This window comes from Vespula pensylvanica, chromosome 4 (assembly GCF_014466175.1).
Source record: "Vespula pensylvanica isolate Volc-1 chromosome 4, ASM1446617v1, whole genome shotgun sequence".
NCBI classification, from domain to species: domain Eukaryota; kingdom Metazoa; phylum Arthropoda; class Insecta; order Hymenoptera; family Vespidae; genus Vespula; species Vespula pensylvanica.
Window position 1 is genome coordinate 39403 of NC_057688.1, and position 18684 is coordinate 58086.

General features: G+C 27.0%; 4 protein-coding genes across 21 annotated transcripts; 2 read left to right on the plus strand and 2 right to left on the minus strand.

Moving 5' to 3' along the window:
• The first annotated feature begins 1831 nt into the window (after nucleotides 1-1831).
• On the plus strand, nucleotides 1832-2689 carry LOC122628617 (protein C10). 2 transcript variants are annotated; one of them, XM_043811059.1, is made up of 4 exons: nucleotides 1832-1985; nucleotides 2057-2211; nucleotides 2284-2460; nucleotides 2516-2689. In XM_043811059.1, exons 2-4 carry the CDS (start codon nucleotides 2172-2174, stop codon nucleotides 2644-2646), a joined length of 348 nt encoding a protein of 115 aa, XP_043666994.1. In that variant the 5' UTR covers nucleotides 1832-1985; nucleotides 2057-2171; the 3' UTR covers nucleotides 2647-2689. The 2 variants fall into 2 exon arrangements, with proteins under 2 accessions (XP_043666994.1, XP_043666995.1); XM_043811060.1 differs by having other exon boundaries at nucleotides 2077-2211.
• A 1647-nt stretch (nucleotides 2690-4336) lies between these two features.
• LOC122628353 (epsin-1) lies at nucleotides 4337-13170 on the minus strand. Of its 15 annotated transcripts, none has more exons than XM_043810589.1 (16): nucleotides 12345-12779; nucleotides 11393-11442; nucleotides 9937-10051; nucleotides 8742-8834; nucleotides 8378-8636; nucleotides 8075-8274; nucleotides 7944-7989; nucleotides 7620-7782; nucleotides 7414-7543; nucleotides 7024-7056; nucleotides 6827-6914; nucleotides 6630-6751; nucleotides 6271-6565; nucleotides 6022-6198; nucleotides 5832-5852; nucleotides 5234-5372 (listed from the first exon to the last, which is right to left on the minus strand). In XM_043810589.1, exons 3-15 carry the CDS (start codon nucleotides 9958-9960, stop codon nucleotides 5836-5838), a joined length of 1647 nt encoding a protein of 548 aa, XP_043666524.1. In that variant the 5' UTR covers nucleotides 9961-10051; nucleotides 11393-11442; nucleotides 12345-12779; the 3' UTR covers nucleotides 5234-5372; nucleotides 5832-5835. The 15 variants fall into 15 exon arrangements, 14 of the variants coding, with proteins under 14 accessions (XP_043666522.1, XP_043666521.1, XP_043666520.1 ...); XR_006327009.1 differs by having other exon boundaries at nucleotides 5315-5372; nucleotides 5832-5916; XM_043810587.1 differs by lacking the exons at nucleotides 5832-5852; nucleotides 9937-10051; nucleotides 12345-12779 and adding exons at nucleotides 11265-11271; nucleotides 12975-13170 and having other exon boundaries at nucleotides 4337-5372.
• A 335-nt stretch (nucleotides 13171-13505) lies between these two features.
• LOC122628352 (zinc finger protein 846-like) lies at nucleotides 13506-17426 on the minus strand. 3 transcript variants are annotated; one of them, XM_043810573.1, is made up of 4 exons: nucleotides 16977-17119; nucleotides 16738-16888; nucleotides 14859-16415; nucleotides 13506-14734 (listed from the first exon to the last, which is right to left on the minus strand). In XM_043810573.1, exons 2-4 carry the CDS (start codon nucleotides 16795-16797, stop codon nucleotides 13919-13921), a joined length of 2433 nt encoding a protein of 810 aa, XP_043666508.1. In that variant the 5' UTR covers nucleotides 16798-16888; nucleotides 16977-17119; the 3' UTR covers nucleotides 13506-13918. The 3 variants fall into 3 exon arrangements, with proteins under 3 accessions (XP_043666508.1, XP_043666507.1, XP_043666509.1); XM_043810572.1 differs by lacking the exon at nucleotides 16738-16888 and having other exon boundaries at nucleotides 16977-17426; XM_043810574.1 differs by lacking the exons at nucleotides 16738-16888; nucleotides 16977-17119 and adding an exon at nucleotides 16497-16542.
• Nucleotides 17427-17491: 65 nt separating this feature from the next.
• On the plus strand, nucleotides 17492-18580 carry LOC122628373. The gene is made up of 3 exons (XM_043810619.1): nucleotides 17492-17958; nucleotides 18039-18220; nucleotides 18543-18580. Exons 1-2 carry the CDS (start codon nucleotides 17686-17688, stop codon nucleotides 18213-18215), a joined length of 450 nt encoding a protein of 149 aa, XP_043666554.1. The 5' UTR covers nucleotides 17492-17685; the 3' UTR covers nucleotides 18216-18220; nucleotides 18543-18580.
• Nucleotides 18581-18684: the final 104 nt, after the last annotated feature.

The following is an 18684-nucleotide window of genomic DNA, read 5'->3' on the forward strand; positions in this document are numbered from 1 at the left end:
AGAGAGAGAGAGAGAGAGAAAGGGAGAGAGAGAGAGAGAAAGAGAAAGAGAGAGAGAGAAAGAGAGAGAGACATAAATCTTCCAAATCTATTCCCGAATTAATAAACTGAATTGATCTCTTTTTTAAGGCTGTTTGTCATCACTTTTAGCTTGAAATGTGTATGGCTTTCGTGACAAGTATGGACAAAATATGAACAACAAGTATAACAAGGAAATGCCTACCGCATAAGTGTATAAGTTTGGTTAGGTTACACCCTTTTCATGCGTAACCTAATAATCGGCTTAGTATGGGTTAGAGTATTGGTGTTAGTAGGCTGAACCCACACTTTTCAGTCTCTTATATTTATATCGGCCCAACCCGGCCCAGCTCGACTTGGCTCGGCCTGGTTTGGTCCGACCCGACTTGGCCTGACAACGACTTCTTTGGAATCATTTGGAAAACGAAAAATTTTTGTTATATTTATCTATTTCATAAACAGTGAATTCGACATAAATAATTAGCGCATCACTTTTCTTCATATAGATTTTATAACAAAATTTCATACAAATTAACATTTTCGCAAAATCATATAAGGTTACAAAATCATATAATAAGGTAATCCATAAAAATTAAAATAAAATCAATATAAACTAAAATGAAATAAAGAAAAATACGAATATTATGAACTAATGATACGATTATAAGATAGAGAAATAAGAGAAATCGATAACAGTTGAAAATAAAAAAATTACTTCGTACCTCATTAATGTTAAAATACCTATTGATAGATAGTCACGTATCTAAATTATCGAGAACACGATTTATTAAAAGTTTATGTGAAAAATCATCACGCTTGGTAACATATGGAATATCCAAAAGGGATGTAGATCTTTGAGAGACTGGTGATTGTAGATTGGCTATTTTATGTCTTATACGTTTAAATATATTCTTTTTTTCTTTTGTTATTATAAATCATCCTCATCGTATATAATTTAGAATGTACATAAATATATTTAAATCTGTATTTTTCCTACTTCTTATCCTTGTTATTATAATAATAGTGGTAATAGTAATAATAATAATATAGTGGACTAGTCCTACAGGGAAAACTACAAAAAAAGCTAGCGTTGAAAATTCTAATTCATAGTCTGGAAACGAACTCATGTTCGATTTTTATTAAAATAATATATAATATATAAGTATCCATTATCTCTAATAAAATAATCGACAAGATCATCGAATGTACTATCGTAGCTTCTTCGTGTGAACATCGGGAAGAACCTCTTTGAATCACATGATTACAAATGGATCAAAAATCGGAGCATCAATTTACAGACACAAGCAGGCAATCCGCTAATTCGTGGAAACGAAACATACATTACTTAAGCGTAATGAAAATTAGTGGTAGGGGTAGGAGTTTCATCTCTTTCACCGCAAGTTACAAGAGGCGCCACTATATGAAACTTATTTTTTAGAAAAATTGTCGAAAACAGTATTGACGCTAGAGATGAATTCAGACATAATTCTTGATTGATTTTGATGAACAATATTTCATTTAAAAAATAAAGATTTAAACAAGGAGTCGACTTTTTTGATTTTTTTAAAAAGCTTTATTTTTTTTTTTTTTTTAATCGTGTCAAAAAATGTTATTTTCTCGAAAATAATTTATGCATAAAAAAAGATTTTTGTGAAATTTAGAAAAGCCGACTCTTTGTTTAAATCTTCATCTTTAAGGTAAGATCTTGTTCATAAAAATTGATCAAGTATTATGTCTGAATTCTTTGTACTGTTAACGATTATAAAAGCAAGGTTAGTGAACAGCCTAAATCATAAAAATATTGTATTTGTTTTTTGAATATTTATTTACTTTGGTATATAAAGATAACAAAAAACAAATACAGAATGGAATAATGAAATTAAAGAAAAACAGCATAATATTTTAGTTCCATTGGTTCAAACAATCCATTAAAATGAACGTAAAAATTAGAATATAGAGGTCGTTAGTGTAAGTATATTTATACCCTGAACATTATTACCGATTGTACCTATCTTTTACAATAGTTTTATGTTTAATAGTCTGTTTTCTCACGAAACAGGTTACAGATGTTTACTTTTTTGTTAGTATTCACATAATAAGTTGTAAATATTTATTTTTAAAGTATAAAATAGATGAATTTGTTGATTGTTCACAATGACAAGCATACCTGATTTCACAGCAGAAACTGCGAAAGGTATTAGAATATTACTTATTATTTACATTATATAAATATTTTAATATTTTCTTTTATAATTTTTCATTGCAGCTGCATTAACTGATATTTTAGCAGCTTTAAATACACCCCAAAATATTCAAAAACTTGCAGAAGTGAAAGAGAATTCCGGAAATGAAATGTTAAAAATGATGCAGTTTGTATTCCCAATCGTAACTCAAATACAAATGGATGTTATTAAGAATTATGGATTTTTAGAAGGACGAGAAGGTTTGTAGTTAATAACATGAAATATATACATTACTTATCATATTTTTGCATATAGGTACTGTACAATTTGCTCAATTGATTAGAACATTAGAACGAGAAGATCCAGAAATAGCACAATTACATAGCCAAGTCAGATCTTATTTTCTGCCATCAATAACAAGTCCTTCTGTGGAAGCTTCTCTTTAAAATAATATATTATGTACGTAGTAAAATAGAAGTATATACATTATATCTATTCCATATAAATCTTTTATAAACAATTAATATTTATAATATCTATATATAACTACCAATATCGTATGCATTATGTTTTTGTTTTATTTAATATTACACAAATATACAAAATATTATTGTTAACATTTAATTAAGACTTATTTTTAGAAGAACTGAGACAGTAATAATTAAATCAAGTTGACTTGCAAAAAATAAATTCTTGTAAACCATTCCATAGAATGTTTTATAAAGAAAAGTGGGAAAAGTTGAAATTATATATTTATTGAGAAAACTTAGAAATTTTTACATTTATTCGTTTTATAATATTAATAATATAATAATCTACTAAAATATATAATATATTTTTTTCATAATTGTTCTTTGAAGTTCTTTAAACTTACAATAGCTCTAAAACTAAAACGTAATCCAGTGTTCGCATAAAAAATGAAGTTGTATTCGAATTATTTAATAAAACAAACGTAATATAAATGCTTTATATCAAATTCTATGAATTTCATTGTAAAAATGAAAGACTATAAATTAAATTATTAGTATATATGTATATATAAATGTAATAACAAAACGTTTTAATATTGTATGAAAAAAATTTCATAGTTCATTCCTCAAAATAATTTTTAAAACATTTTCCGAATACCTCATATTCTAACGAACTTCTGGAAAAATAGATATTAAATATACAAATTCTATGATACAAGCAAATTTGTTTAAAACTGCACAACACTAATAAAAATTATTGACTTAATATTGAATAGCACATTAGTATTATTTAATTAAAAGCCAGAAATCTATGCAACATGCAAGTATTTCTGACTTATTTAAAATAAGTCATTTATAATGTAACTGCATTTAGTATGCTTTACCAATTTATAACATACAGTTTCAAGAAAATGTATCATCTTTGTGTAAAAAGAATGCGTTATCATAGTTTTTGAAAAAGAAATGCCAAGTTCACACAAAGGTGGAATGCCATCTTTAAAAGTATGATGAATTAAACATAAAAATCATAAAATAATCTATGTCTATATACAGATAATAAAAACATTTTCACGTTTTATTTCTTATTTAAATTAAATAACAATATTGGTTCTCTATGTACTGTTGTGACATGACTAAATTATTATAAGAAAAATAAATAATATATTTTTAATGCAACTTAGCAAATTCCTCTGCAAAAACTTATGTGGTTAAGTATTAAAAAAAAACTTCCACATTAATATTAATAATAACTTATGTTCATAGAGCTTTCAAAGAAAAGGATTTGATCGTGGAACAGTATAGCATAACATATTCGTAATTTGTTTTACATGAATTAAGGTACGATAGTAAATATTTTAATGCGTAAGAAAACGCAAATTGCATCACATCGTAAGATAAGATAGAATAAATGAATAAATATATATATTCTCATCATAACAAATCTGCAAATTTTTGTAGTTATAAAATTGCCTGACAATTGCTATACTAATAATCACCTGCAACTGGTTGCTGAAACGTTTTACTTTCGATAGCAGTGATTAGTTCTTATTCTTATAAGACTACTTTGCACAAAACAGATGTATGCCATTATCATCATATTGGAATCATAAACAGTATACTTGACGTATATATTTAATCATTAATTAAGGTGTATAAAGCTTGAAAATATAAAAACTGATGTATATTACCATGATTACAGAATATGATGACATTTCGGTTATTTTTAACAAGTACTGTGTGATGTATTAGATATTGTACAAAATTATTAGCACACGGCTGATCATATTTAATAAATGCGCACACATCTTTAACACAGGCACTATTTGTATTCTTAATTTCTTATTGCTAAAAAGCAAGCCACAATATGAATTTTCCATAGATCATAATCCATATAACATTCAAGACTGGCTTAAACTGAACCCTGTTCGATATAATCTATTTTTGCAAATTACGATTACAGTCTCACGATCTCATTTACTATAGAAAACACGTATATAAATACAAAATAAATGAAATGATCTTGATATCATTATTATTTTACATCTTTATCCAAAGAATATATCAGTGAGCAATTTTTGTCTGAGAATGAATTCATACTTAAAAAATATTCTATATATGAAAAGAGTATGTATAAAATCTAGTTGTTACCTTGGGAGCTTTTAAGCATTTCAAATTAAAATATTATATCGTATTACTTTTTTTCTTCTAGCACTCAAAATCTTTTGTGAAATAATTTATTAAATGATATAGCCACAATGAAATCATTTATAACTATCAATTACACGATATGCTATGGAAAGTATTATGAATAAATATAAACAGCAATCATAAAAGTTTGTCAATAATTAGATTTTTTACTTAAAACATTTTGATAGTATCAATAATAGCTTTTGTTATCAACAATAAAATTTTCTCTATTGCTCGCTTCTTCTATAGTCTCCATCTGCAACTCAAATCATAATTTACTCTAAATTTAAACTTATACCGTACAGGGTTACTAATAAAATCTGAAATACTATTATATTCGCTGCAGTAATAGCGGTTTCAGCTAACTTTTCAATAGTTTTCATCAGGCTACGATAAAAATGGATTAGCTTTAGCATTAGTATTTACAGCCCAAGGGTCCTGTCGAATCTGGTTAATTGGGGCATGAGATGGTGCCGCTGTTGTCGCAAATGGATTCGCTGAATATGATACGGGCACTGTAAATTAGATCATATTGAATGAAAATATAAGATATTAATACAAATAAGAAATGATAGATCCCTATGATACTAATATTTACTACAGAGTTAAGATTGATACGATAAAATTTGAAGCGACCTTGCTAAACATTTGCTTTTTATCAATAATGTTAAATATTATTAATTAATATTTATAACACTTTCAAGTCTGCTAATACAAGTTAGATTTACATGATAGATTAGATGATAAATAACATATCGATTGTATAAAAAATGCATGCAAAATAAAATTATTGATTATCATTCAATTACAAAATAAATTAAATTCTTAAAAACGTAAGGAAACTAAAATTCGTAAAAGTTTTGATGTATAAAATTGTATAAATCATTAAAATGCAAAAATTAAACTCATGTTAATATAATAACAAACTTGAATCATGCACTCGTGCGATCATTCGTCAGTTTGTTAATACTCACGAATTTAGTTCCAATGAAATGCTATTTTGCAGACATAGAATGTGTTATGAAGTAAAATATTAATTTTTCGTATAATTTCAATTACCTGAAAGTATATTTGTATATGAATTATAATAAAAACAATATTATGAATAATTTAAAAGAAATGTGGTCATGAATTATTATTCACATTATTCATATATGATATTACCTGTTGGTGTTGGAGTTACTGTTTTAATCGTAGAGGTGCTGACAAGATTATCCAAGTTTACAAGAGCAGAATTTTCACCAAGAAAAGATTGTGGTGTTTTTTTTATTGCACCAGTACTTTGTGGTAAAGATTCACCTATACCACTTAGGTCAAATGGATCTGAAGACAATGTAGCCACTGAAATATATCACATACATTATGAAAAAGAACAAGTTATTTATAATGTCAATTATATAATTGTATAATTACCATTATTTGCAGTTTGTGAGCCAGCTCCAAGTTTATTTCTCTGACTGATTACATCAAATTCATCAAGCTCGCTCAATGGACTTGCAGCAGAACTACCATGAGTTTGAGAAGAAAAATTGTTGAAAGTAGAGCCAGGATCTTTAAAGCCATTACTTATGGTACCAAAGGCTGTATTTGAAGAATTTGGTAAATTAAAACCAATGTTTTGTGGTGATTGTGCCGCAAACCCAATATTTTGGATCAGAGTTGGATTATTGAAGGATGGAGATGTAGATAATGTTTTATCTTGACGACCCTATATATTATTTAATAAAGTAATTCTGTTTTTCTGTAGCAATTAAAAAATAATTTAATACTACCTCTACTTTAGATGCCTCTGACTCATTAGCAGATGGTATTGGTGACCAAGGATCTGCCGTGCGAGGAGTCACTATTGTTGCTGGAGATGGAGCAGGTGCTTTCCATGGATCGTTAACAACAACTGAAACAAATAATCATAATAATTAATCAATGATATAAGCATAAAATAGAAATGAATACATTATCAAAATCTTACCCTGCTTTTGAGATGTGACAGGAGCCCATGGATCTATTGCAGGTGAATTATTGCTTGTTGTTGGTACGCTCCAAGGATCATTTTGAGTCTATAAAATCAAATAAAAACAAATTATAATCATTTATTATTTTTAATTTCTTTCTCTTTTAATGTATTAAAATCTATTACATCAGTCTATTTATTTTCGTCAAACGTACCTTACATTTATGAAATTGAGACAAATCCAAGGACTGATGTGCAACATGCAAAAAGTATGTGATTTGCATTACCATGCAATGAAGATATATATATATAACATGAACTCGAAGTTAATGTACTTGAATGATATAAGTAAACTATACAGATAAAGTTTTAGTGCATAAAGAAACAATTAGTTGCTTTTTTTTCCATAATCGAACATATTTTAATTTATAAAAAAAAAAAAAAAAAAAAAAAAAAAAAAACTATTTGGAAAACTTAAATTAAATATTTAAAAAATATCACATTTGTTTTTTAATAGTTTTCTAATGTTATATACATATAAATAAGTTTACTTTTGAAGTGCTTTTTTTACCATATATTAATGCATATATTATAATGTGAAGTACCTGAGGTCTTGGAGGTGGAACTGTAACTGGAATGCTCCAAGGATCATTCTGTGCAGAAGAACCGCTTGCTTCACCTAGATTTACATCTAGCAGATCAAGCATATGACTTTGCTTTTCAGTTTGTGGTGCTCTAAAAATTGCAAATATTATTTTAAACGTTTTCTTTTTTATACAATATGAAAATTTCATAAATGTTTTACACATACTTAAAGTCCTGCTGACTTTGACTAAGTGCTAATTGTAATCGAACATCGTCACTTCGCCGTCGTTGTTCTTCTTGTTCTGCTTCTTCTCTTGACATAGCAAGTGCTAACTGTAGTTGTAATTCTTCTTCACCCACTGTTTGTGGTCTAGCTGCTTCTAATTCAGCTATTTCAAAAATATACAAATTTTAGAAAAAAATAAGAAATATTTATCTATCTGTAATGACAATCATTTGAACATTTCTTTAATAAAATTTACTTTAAATTCATCACAACTGATACAAAAATGAAATATCAAATTTATGACTAATAAAAATATACTCTTACGTCGTGATGCTGATTCGGTTAAATTGCAAGGCTCCCAATCTTGAAACTGAAACAATGCATTAATATATATATATTTATTTATTTATTTATTTATTTTTCGTTGTACTCATAATAATCCAAATAAAACTTACATCGCTGCTTACAGGTGACATCGTATCTAAACCGTCACTTCCAAAACCATTAACTGTTTGAGCAAATCTCTCTTTGGCCTTCAATGCTCTAGCTCTTTCATTTTTTAATCTTTCATCATCTTTTAATAAGGCTACTAACTGTTTTGCTTTTTCTCGCACGTTAATACCTTGATCTTTATGTCCTTCCATGTGTTGAAAATCTTACAAAAGGGTATAAAATTATTCATTATACAAATATAAAAAAAATATAAATTTAAAAAACTGAAATAAATCTTTATACAAAATTGTTTTCTATCTGATTACCTTTCAACGTTTGAATTGCAAAGATATTTTCTTTACATTGCTGTGCAACTTTTTCTGTACCAGTTTTGATAAGGTACTCCAAAAGAACTAAAGCTTTGTAAACATGTCTCCAATTTTTACCATGATCATTGAGTCTTTTCCATAACATTTGCATAATTTCAGTAAAGGCCACAACATTATATGTCAAATCAGCAATTTCTGCCATAAGAGTACTACTTGGACCCCAAGGATCATTACTGGTAGCTTTTCTTACAGCTTTCTGTAAAGTAATTAATACGATCCATATTCGTTTCAACTAATCTGTGATGTAATATTACATTAACACTTGAATGTTCTGAAAATTAAGATAAAAACAGAAAATTACCTGTGCATTGCTATAATTATGAGCAAGGTTTACAATATCTCGCCTAATACCTGCTAGATTCATTTGCATGACGTCTTGGCCTTGTCTTCTCATCTAAAAATTAGTATTATTGCTTACCAATTAATAATAAAATTTATGATTTTTCAAAACGCCCATACTTATTATCACATCTTCATGAATTTCTATAGTAGTTATATCTCTGTAAGTTTAGATACAAATTTAGAAATAAAATTTAAACAATTTAGTGTAAATGAAATAAAAATATAATCTGCAAAATATAAAAATATTATTTTGTTATACATTTTTTTTTAAAATTAGTAATGCTTTAAATATGAAATAATAAAATATAAAGAATGCTGTGATTATATGAAATATGCATAAATAATATCTAAAAAGATTTAAAACTGTTGACAATAAATATGGACATTTGCTATATAGAAAAGCCATGCTGGTGAGTACACAAAAATTAAGCACGAAAATAATTAAAATATTTGTATCTTACAAAATTAAGATTGTATAAAGCATTACCATCTACATACTATTGTTCAATTGAAGTTACATTTGTTCAACATATTTCTACAAAAACTTAGTTCAGTTAGGAGTAAGATAGGCAAATTAAATAAATTATAGGAGATATATAATATAATAAGCTTAATGGTTTTAACATAATACCTTCTATATCAGATATACAAAATAATAAAGAATATAAAAAAGAAGAAAATATAATAAATAAAAGTAGAACTATACCTAATATATTTAGATCTCATTATTAAGTTAATATGTGACAATAAATATATGAATTATTATACAATTTTCTTAAATGCCTTATCAGTCATCTTTTATTTTAAAAACTTAACAATTAGTGAGCAGATCAGTATTATCATAATTTTGTTACATAGAAATAGTATCCAATGCAATACTAACTTGCATAATTTTTATGTTAAATACCCACTCATAGTATTTATCATATAACACCATAATTGTACACTTGACATTAAAAACAAATCAAAATACCTTGTAAATACCTTTAACTAGTAAAATATAAATATCATAGTTTATTATTCATACAGGCACTTATAATAAGTTAAATTATTTCAGATATATTTTCATTAATATTATTTAAATTCATATTACACTGATTATTAAAGTGCGAACACTTGTTAAATCAATGGTTAAAGCTATTTCAAAAATTTACCTTTTGCATAGCCATTGCTGGCATGTCAAGTTTCTCCGCTGGTGTTGATGAAACTACGTCTTGTCCAGAAATATAGAAAACTCCCAAATTCTCCAAATCAGAATAAAACCCTAAACTATCAGATGACTTTGTAAATAAATATGACATTATTTAATACATAAATTGTATTTCACAAACAATCCAATGTTATTCCATATTTAAACACTTGAAGAAGAGAACTAATAATATATGTGTATCTTTCATTTCAAATAGGATAAAATTATTATGCAAATAAATATTGCAGATAACACTAAATGTCTCCTACTCCATTATACTGAACATCATAAATAAAAATAAGTATAATAATAACAAATATATATTGAACAAATATACTTTATAATCGTGCATTTCCTGAAAATAGCATTAGAGAAAAAAATAATATATAAATAAAAAGTTCAGTTTCTATTTAAGAAACTGCATTTTGCATTACTTACTCCTATTAGCATTATATTTCGCAAATATTTAAATAGGCACAATCTATGTTCATTTATATATAAAATTAAAAATATAGCTGCAGGTACTTTCTGGCTTCATTTCATATAAAATATCATCTACATTCAATACAAATATATAATATCAATCGATAAGATAGATCTGTTCGTACTACATACATAATCTCTCCACTATAATTTTTATCTACTTATAATACTATAGTATAATCAAATAAACAAGAAAAATACTCTGTAAAACATTTGATATATTATATTAAAATGTGACACATGCCATAACAATTCTGATTAGTAGATATCATCTCTTTCCTTAAAATTAAATAAATTGAATACATTTATAAATGATCAGACCATTTTTGCTATCTCTACTTACTAACAAAAGAGTAATTAAAAATTTTATTATACATAATCATAAATTTACAAGAAAATGTGTATATATAAATATAAATATAAATATATATATATAAGTATATAAATATAAGTAAATAAAATATATATACTCTTTGTTGTTTTCAATGAATGTTAAATATTTGGAATAACATTTGAAGTGATTATGCAAATGTAGTATCACATAAAGCTTTATCATAAAAACGATTAATTTTGTTCTAGTAATTATATAAGTTATGTTATGTTATTCTTGCAGCCAGAATTTTGAATAAAATCATATATTTAGACAGAGACCAATATATAAATATATTATAAATGATATATGAAAAGAAATAATTTTTTCTCATATATATTCAAATTTCTGACTAACTATATATATAATAACATTAAATTTTATAAATGGCTAAGCAATATAACAGCTTTTCAACTTAAGATGACATTATGAAAACTTACTTAATTCCTTGATAGATTGTATATTTAGTAGAGATAGAAAAGAAATCAGTATATCACCAGCCTCTTTGATTATGAAAAAACTAACTTACTATTTAAACTACTATTTTTATAATTAAAGATTTACTTACATTGATAGGATAACAAAATTAGACCGTTCCTTTATAAAAGTGCTGCCTTTCTGAAATAAGAAAAAGTCTTTATCACTTAAGATTTACAGTTATTTCCATCTTATCTTATCTTTAAAACTACCTAGTGGATGAATATTATCATTTTGTATGTGCGTGTATTATAACAAAAGATGATGAGAATCTTATATCTTTTTAAGATGCTAAAACATCCAAAAGTTATATTGCAAAAGCGATCAATGATATAATTTTATTAGTATTATACTTCATAGAATGTAATATAACCTAAATTGAAACGATATTTATATTTAATTTATCATAGCAATGCCAGTTAACAAATTTGTTTATCACTGTTGTTTAAATATACTACTTCTCAGAAAGGTAGTGTTCTGATCTAAAATAACTAGTATTACTGATTTAAATCATTAATTGCCATTTTATTATTTTCAGCTATTTATTTGATAGATACTCTTCTTTAATGAAAGGTTTACAAAAGTAATTTACTCGTTAAATATATATATATATATATATATATATATATATATATATGTATATATGTATATATTTGTTACATTTAAACTTTCTTGAAAATAGAGCTGTATATATACAACTTTTGGGAAAGAATATATGATTATATGAGTCTAGATCTGAGATCTAATGCAAGGTTTCACAATTACACTAACAGTATTATAAATATTGACCATGAAAGTATCGATTGTTATAATATTTCTTAGGGTGAAGAAAAAGAAATAAATAATACGAAATGAGGAGTGTCACGAATAAAGAGAAACGCGAAAATAATATAATAAAATACAAGATCGACAGTCAAATAAGATTATAAAATTCGTAATAGAATTATATATATATATATATATATATATATATATATATATATATATATTGTTCATAAAGCAATCTCTACGTTTACCTACATTTGAAGGTTATCATGCTATACCTGAAGTATTAACGTAGAACGTACTTAGTATCGAATATAAAAAAAAGGTTCTTCTCTTTACAACCTCTCACTATCAAGTGTCACTCGCGTGTTTCAATACTTCATTCGGCTGCTGCTACCGTAATTAGTGTTGATCCAATAGACTTATGAAAGCAGTAAACGTCATACAAACAGGAAACAATCCTCTATGCGTACTTCTTCAAGGAAAAACGTCATCATTCGCGCACAATAGTCTGCTACACACTATTGTTCGTGTATGACCGTCGACTGAAACACGATTTATTTCTTGTCTCTATTTAAATTACTAGACGATTTATGAGATGCAAGATATCTCCGAATGTTCTGATTTTCTTCAAATTATAAAATTACATTTCAAACAAATATTAATATTTATTATTATTAAAAAATGGTGCCTCTTATAAAGAAAATCACTGATTCCTTTACGCGCGAGGACTTATAATCTGTTATTATAGAATTTAAGATTTAAAAAAGATTAGAATAGCCTACACCAAAGAACTAACTCTACGTTTTATGATATGCCACAGCCGTTTGTTCGTACGTGAGCAAACAGAAAGTTTTCCGATTAACTTGCAAAACAACGAACGCTTATAACAGTTCGTATTCCCTCACCTTGTCGATCACTTAAAATTTAACACAATTATAGAATTACAACTCAAATAGAGAAGAAAATAACACAATCCACTTATGACAAGCGCATTCACAGAATAACTATTTAGCAGTTAAGAGGCAAGATGGCGTTCAAAAATATTTCCTGAAGCCACAATTCTGTCGTATTCATTTTAATTTAAGGCTATATTTCATGAATTTAATGAAATAAATAGAAACTAATATTATTGGCTCTGTTAAAGGTACCAGAAAATAAGAACATTCCTGGTTCGATAGCAAATTCTAATATTTTCTAATCTCCAATACGCACCTTGTATTTATGGATACATTAAACAAAAATATATAGATCATCTAAATGAATATTTCATGAAAATAACAGGTCTTTTTAATTCTATAAAAAATTACTACTTTTTTTAACAAATTCAAAACTAAAAAATGTTGATATATAGATACATGTGTATGTATGTACACGCACAATAAATAAATAAACAGATGAACTATATGAAAATCATATGAAAAATAAAAAGATCTTGCTTGTGATTGGACGACGTTATATATTTTAAAATAACGACGTAAGCGCGGCTGATTTAAAATTTGTGATATCCGCAACCAAAAATTCTTCGAAATTCATAGTGAATTTTAAAAATGTTTTACATTACAATAATAAAATTGTATTTTATTTCATGTTGACTGGATACGAAAATTGAATTTTTGATAATATTTAAAATCTTATTCAAAGACGTTTACGAAAGTTTATTTTGATTAATCGAGTGGACAAACTTAATTTCTTAACACTTTAATAAGTCTTTGTTCCTTTTATCAAATACTGTTGCATTCTAATGTTCTACAATCAGACTTTAATTTTTATTCAAATCTTAAAAATAGATGATCAATTAGATTGATATATAATTATACATTTTTTACTAAATATACTTTAGTAGAATATCTTATACATTTGGGTATATAGAATAATAAGGATTTTTAAACTGTTTAGAATTGACTGTACATACATTTGGATCCTCAACCGTAAATGGTTGCATAATATTTGTAGATAAGGCTTTTTGATTATGTACATTAGCAATCATGTATTGCGGAGATGGTGTAACTTGACCAACAGTACCATCTTCTACTAGTTTTCTTTGAGAATAGATTAAAACCTGTGGAGTAGATCCACCATTTTGTTGTAATGTGTTATCCATTGGAAGAGTAAAAGTTGTTGTCGAGTTAGACAACTGCTGAGCTTTACATTTTTTTGTATGTGCATACAAGGAACCTGCATTGTTATATCTTTTTGTACATATTTTACATGCATATGGTCTCTGACCAGTATGCGTGTATGTATGTTCATTTAATGAAGTTAATCGTCTGAAAGACTTAGTACAAATCTGGCAGTGATATTTAGCTTCTCCTGTATGCATCGTTATATGCCTGGCTAAAGTATTGGCACGTGCAAATGCTCTACTACAATATTGACAAATATAAGGCTTTTCTCCACTATGAGTTCTTAAATGTAATTGTAGATATGTGCTTTTAGTGAAAGCTCTACTGCAGACATTACACACATATGGTTTAATGCCAGTATGAGTACGCATATGAGCAACCAGTGAACCACTTTGAGCAAAACATTTGCTACAAACTTCGCACAAAAATCGTTTCTGACTATCTTTAGCACGTTTATGTCTTTCTATGTGATTAGCTAAAGACTGTTGCTGAGCAAATGCTTTTGGACAGATAGCACATTTATGTGGCCTATTATGTCTACCCTGTAAAAAATTAAATATAACATTACTCCCAACGAGATATTAATGGAAAGATTTGTTTATATTTCTTATTATTAGCCATATATTTTAATTAACTTCTATAGGTATAAATTACTTTTGATATTACCTTTTTTCGATCATTAGAACCACCATTAACTTTATTTTCATTATCTGTATCATCTTCATTCTCTTCTTCTGAGTTACCAAATATTTCATCCTTATGCTTTGACTGTTCATGATCCTTTAATTTATCTATTCTTGAAAATCCTTTTCCACAAGTTGAACAATTGTATTTCAAACCACTGTGGGTAGAGATATGCCTTTTAAGATTTCTTTTGGTTGCAAACAATTTTCCACACTGTGTACACTGAGGATTTTCCATTGGTAAATTATCATTATCATTATCATTGTCATTGTCATCGTCATTATCAATATCATCAATATCATCATTATTTCCATCATCTGACTCACTTTGTTTCAGTACTGATTTACTTTTGATTTCATTTAATTGAGTTCCAGTTTCACTAGAAATATCATTTAAATCTTCAGAATTATATTCTGGATGACTTTTAGCATGGGTGAAGAAAGATTTTTGATATGTAAATTGTTTAGAACAAACTTTGCATGTAAATTTACAATTTTTTTTTTCAGCTTTAGTATTTTCCATGGAATTATTGCAATTACTATCAAGATGTTCCGTTTTTAAATGTACGTCTTTATCTTCATTGTTTTCTTTCTCTCTTTTCTTATTATTTTCATGTGTGTCATGTCTATTGAAAATGTGACTTTTTAATTTCGCAATATTTGAAAATTGTTTATCACATATGTAACAAACATAACGTAATTTTGTTTTGTGTTTATGTACTATCATATGTCTTTGTAAAGCTAAACGTGTAGCAAATGATTTAATGCAAAGTGGACACTTCTGCCTTGAAGTCCTGCTAATTAAAGGTTTTTCTTCATCATCGCTACAATTATCAATAGGTTTTCCTTCTTCTTGAATATTAATATTTTTGGATGAATTTTCTGCAAGTGTATTGTAGGATAATTCTTCTAAATGTAACTCATCTTTTATTTCAATTTTGAATATTTGTTCTCGGCTAACAGTACTTTGGTCAATGGAATTATCATCACTTTCTGATAAATGTTTCTCATGAGATAATTCTTCTTTAACACAGTCTGTTTCTGTAATTAAACTAGGCGAATGACATGTTAGATTATTTGACTTATTTGTAATCTTTTCAGAACTTCGAGGTAATTTTACATTTTCTACAACTTTATATGTTTTTTGTTTATTCTCTAGTACAATTATTGAATTGCACTTGTCATTAGATTCTATATTATCATTAATTATTTCAGAAGTAAAGACATGTTGATCATTGGAAAAACTTTGTACATCAAGTTGTACAGATGGTTCATCGATAGTGTTACAGCACGTTCTGACATCATTATTAATATTATCTGTAACCCTTTTATGTAATATTGTATTTGAGATAATATCAGAAAAATTATCTTCAACTTTCAATACACTTTCAATATTTTTTGCCATACATGATCCAAGTTTCAATATTCCACGCAATTTTGTATCTGCTTTTTGTATTTGACATTGAAAATTATATGACATGTCAAGAAGTTGAGAACAATGATAACATATTACCGATGGTAAACCATCTCCTTCTTCTACCTGTAATAAACAAAATAATTATACTTTCCAAATGAATATATCATTCCATATATATTTATATGCAACTGATCTGTCTTCTACCTGCCGAAATTGCTTTAATCTTCTAAATATGTATTATATATATATATATATATAAAGTATCGCACTTAAAACAGAATGAATGTGTTCGATGCAAAATAATAAGAAATACTTAAAGAATATTATTCTGGCATACATATTTTATTGTTCCATCATGCTAAATTGAAAACTATTGCATCTCTTATGGATTTAAAAACTGTAAAAATGTATATAAAATAATAAAATATTGACATATAGTACACACACGCCGCGCACGCACGCACGCACACACATATACAGGAAAGATGGAATTAAAATGCCTCATCTCTGTATTATAGTGTTTTTAATTTGATTCTGATGAGATCATATAAGATTTTAAACTTCTACTTTTAGTTGGACATGTTTGTCTTTTATGCCTGCGAAAGAGATGCGTAAAAGTACAAGTAAATCAAGCGAATTTCGGAAGAATTAACATATTTAAATTCACGATGTAACAGATCTAACCTGTACGGCAGCAAATGCCATTAGTTTTTGAGAAAAGCCTTTGTCGTTTTGAAACAGTTGACATGCTTCGTTGCACCTTCGTAAACAGATACGGCAATCTTCCTTTAAATTTACTCGTATATCTTCAAAGCTTTTAATGGTTCTCCCATCAGCCGACAATTCCATTTCTTCGAACAAAACACTGTTGCGGCCTAAAACTCTTTTATCTTGCACCATTCGTTTATAAGGAGTAAAGCACGATATACAATGAAACACGAGTCACAAACTCAAAGTCGTAACTCATATATGTCGTAGATCGAAAAACGACCTCAGGGAATTTTTAGCGTACAATTTCAGTAAGAATAATTTTTTAAGAATTGTGAATAAATTACACGATCGTTGATCTCGTTTGGCATTGTTTCCATGAAAAACATTTGATCTTTCTTAATATACGATGCTAGATGCTATATAACGCTATCGTTTTTTTTTTTTTTTTTTTTTTTTTTTTAATTTTATTCATTACGATACTAAAAAGTTATTCATTGATAACATACAAATGATAGAAGGTCAATTCATTCGTTGAAATTTTGAATAACGCGCGTCCAGTGAACTACGCGGGAAATATGAAATAAAAAGTCGACTTTCTCATCTACGTTACATTTTATGACCGTTGAAGTCTACAATTTTAATATCGATTAAAAATTAATTTCTTAATATAAATGAACAAATAATGATGAAAGGGAAATTAAATAAAAATTTTCGAGGACAGAATAAAACTAATGAAATTTCTACCAACGAGCTTAAAGCGACTATTCCTTTTCAAATACCAGAATCTAAATGGCAAGATATTTTTGAAGAAGAGAATAATTCCTTCATTGTAAATTCTATTTTAAATGAAATCATTTCTTCGACGATGAATGCAATTTACAATGTCTATCTTGAAAAAGCAGTTTACTCATTTGTAGTTCACTGTTCGCATATAGCTTGGTTACAACTATTCGATGTAAGTATAACATTTTTATGTTAAAGAAAAGAAATTGATGAAAAATTAAGATTCTAACTAAATCATACATTTCTTTTTAGGCAATGGACTTACAGTATGACTTAGGTGAAGATCCTGCATCAATTAAAAAGTACTGGATGGGAGACGAAGAACACAAACCATCTCCGGTTGATTTATTAGGTTTTAAAAACGTCGAAATACGTAAAAAATGTCAAATTTGTCCATCTTCCGAAAACTATAAAAAATCATCAAACTAATTTATGTAAATAGAAAAATAAATTGACAAGCTCATATTTAATATTTTATTTGACAACGCATAATTTAATTTATTAGTTAAATTTTACTAAAGTTTACTTTCTTATCTTTTTATATAAACCGGAATATTTCTGGTAATATAAAAATAATTACAATTTAAAATCAGCGCTACTTTAAATAAATAATATAAATAAATAAATAAGTATGAACGTGTTAGAAAAAATAAATGTTAATCCAAAATGAAATCATATTATTTATACTTTCTTTCTATCATTTTTTTTTAAAGACGTAGCATCTTGAAAAATGTATTTTTTTTTGTTTTTTACAAGGGCGTAAAAAGAATAAGCAAATAATTCTTCATTGATTCCAATCGATAAAACCGTGATTTAAAAACAAAGAGCGTGTACCACAAAATGGAATAACGCGAAACGATGAATTGAACCCATTGTTATGGCACTTATAATGATTTCA

Excerpts from the sequence above, each read along its gene's own strand:
- LOC122628617 (XM_043811059.1), top strand. The coding sequence starts at position 2,172 with ATGACAAGCATACCTGATTTCACAGCAGAAACTGCGAAAG. Across the intron at positions 2,212-2,283 it reads CACAGCAGAAACTGCGAAAG|CTGCATTAACTGATATTTTA; the intron begins GTATTAGAATAT and ends TTTTCATTGCAG. Across the intron at positions 2,461-2,515 it reads ATTTTTAGAAGGACGAGAAG|GTACTGTACAATTTGCTCAA; the intron begins GTTTGTAGTTAA and ends TTTTGCATATAG.
- LOC122628353 (XM_043810577.1), bottom strand. The coding sequence starts at position 9,960 with ATGCCAGCAATGGCTATGCAAAAG. Across the intron at positions 7,990-8,074 it reads TGTCACCTGTAAGCAGCGAT|TTTCAAGATTGGGAGCCTTG; the intron begins GTAAGTTTTATT and ends GCATTGTTTCAG. Across the intron at positions 7,783-7,943 it reads AACCGAATCAGCATCACGAC|CTGAATTAGAAGCAGCTAGA; the intron begins GTAAGAGTATAT and ends TTTTTGAAATAG.
- LOC122628352 (XM_043810572.1), bottom strand. The coding sequence starts at position 17,192 with ATGGTGCAAGATAAAAGAGTTTTAGGCCGCAACAGTGTTTTGTTCGAA. Across the intron at positions 16,416-16,976 it reads TGGCATTTGCTGCCGTACAG|GTAGAAGAAGGAGATGGTTT; the intron begins GTTAGATCTGTT and ends TGTTTATTACAG. Across the intron at positions 14,735-14,858 it reads GTTCTAATGATCGAAAAAAG|GGTAGACATAATAGGCCACA; the intron begins GTAATATCAAAA and ends AATTTTTTACAG.
- LOC122628373 (XM_043810619.1), top strand. The coding sequence starts at position 17,686 with ATGATGAAAGGGAAATTAAATAAAAATTTTCGAGGACAGAATAAAACT. Across the intron at positions 17,959-18,038 it reads CTTGGTTACAACTATTCGAT|GCAATGGACTTACAGTATGA; the intron begins GTAAGTATAACA and ends ATTTCTTTTTAG.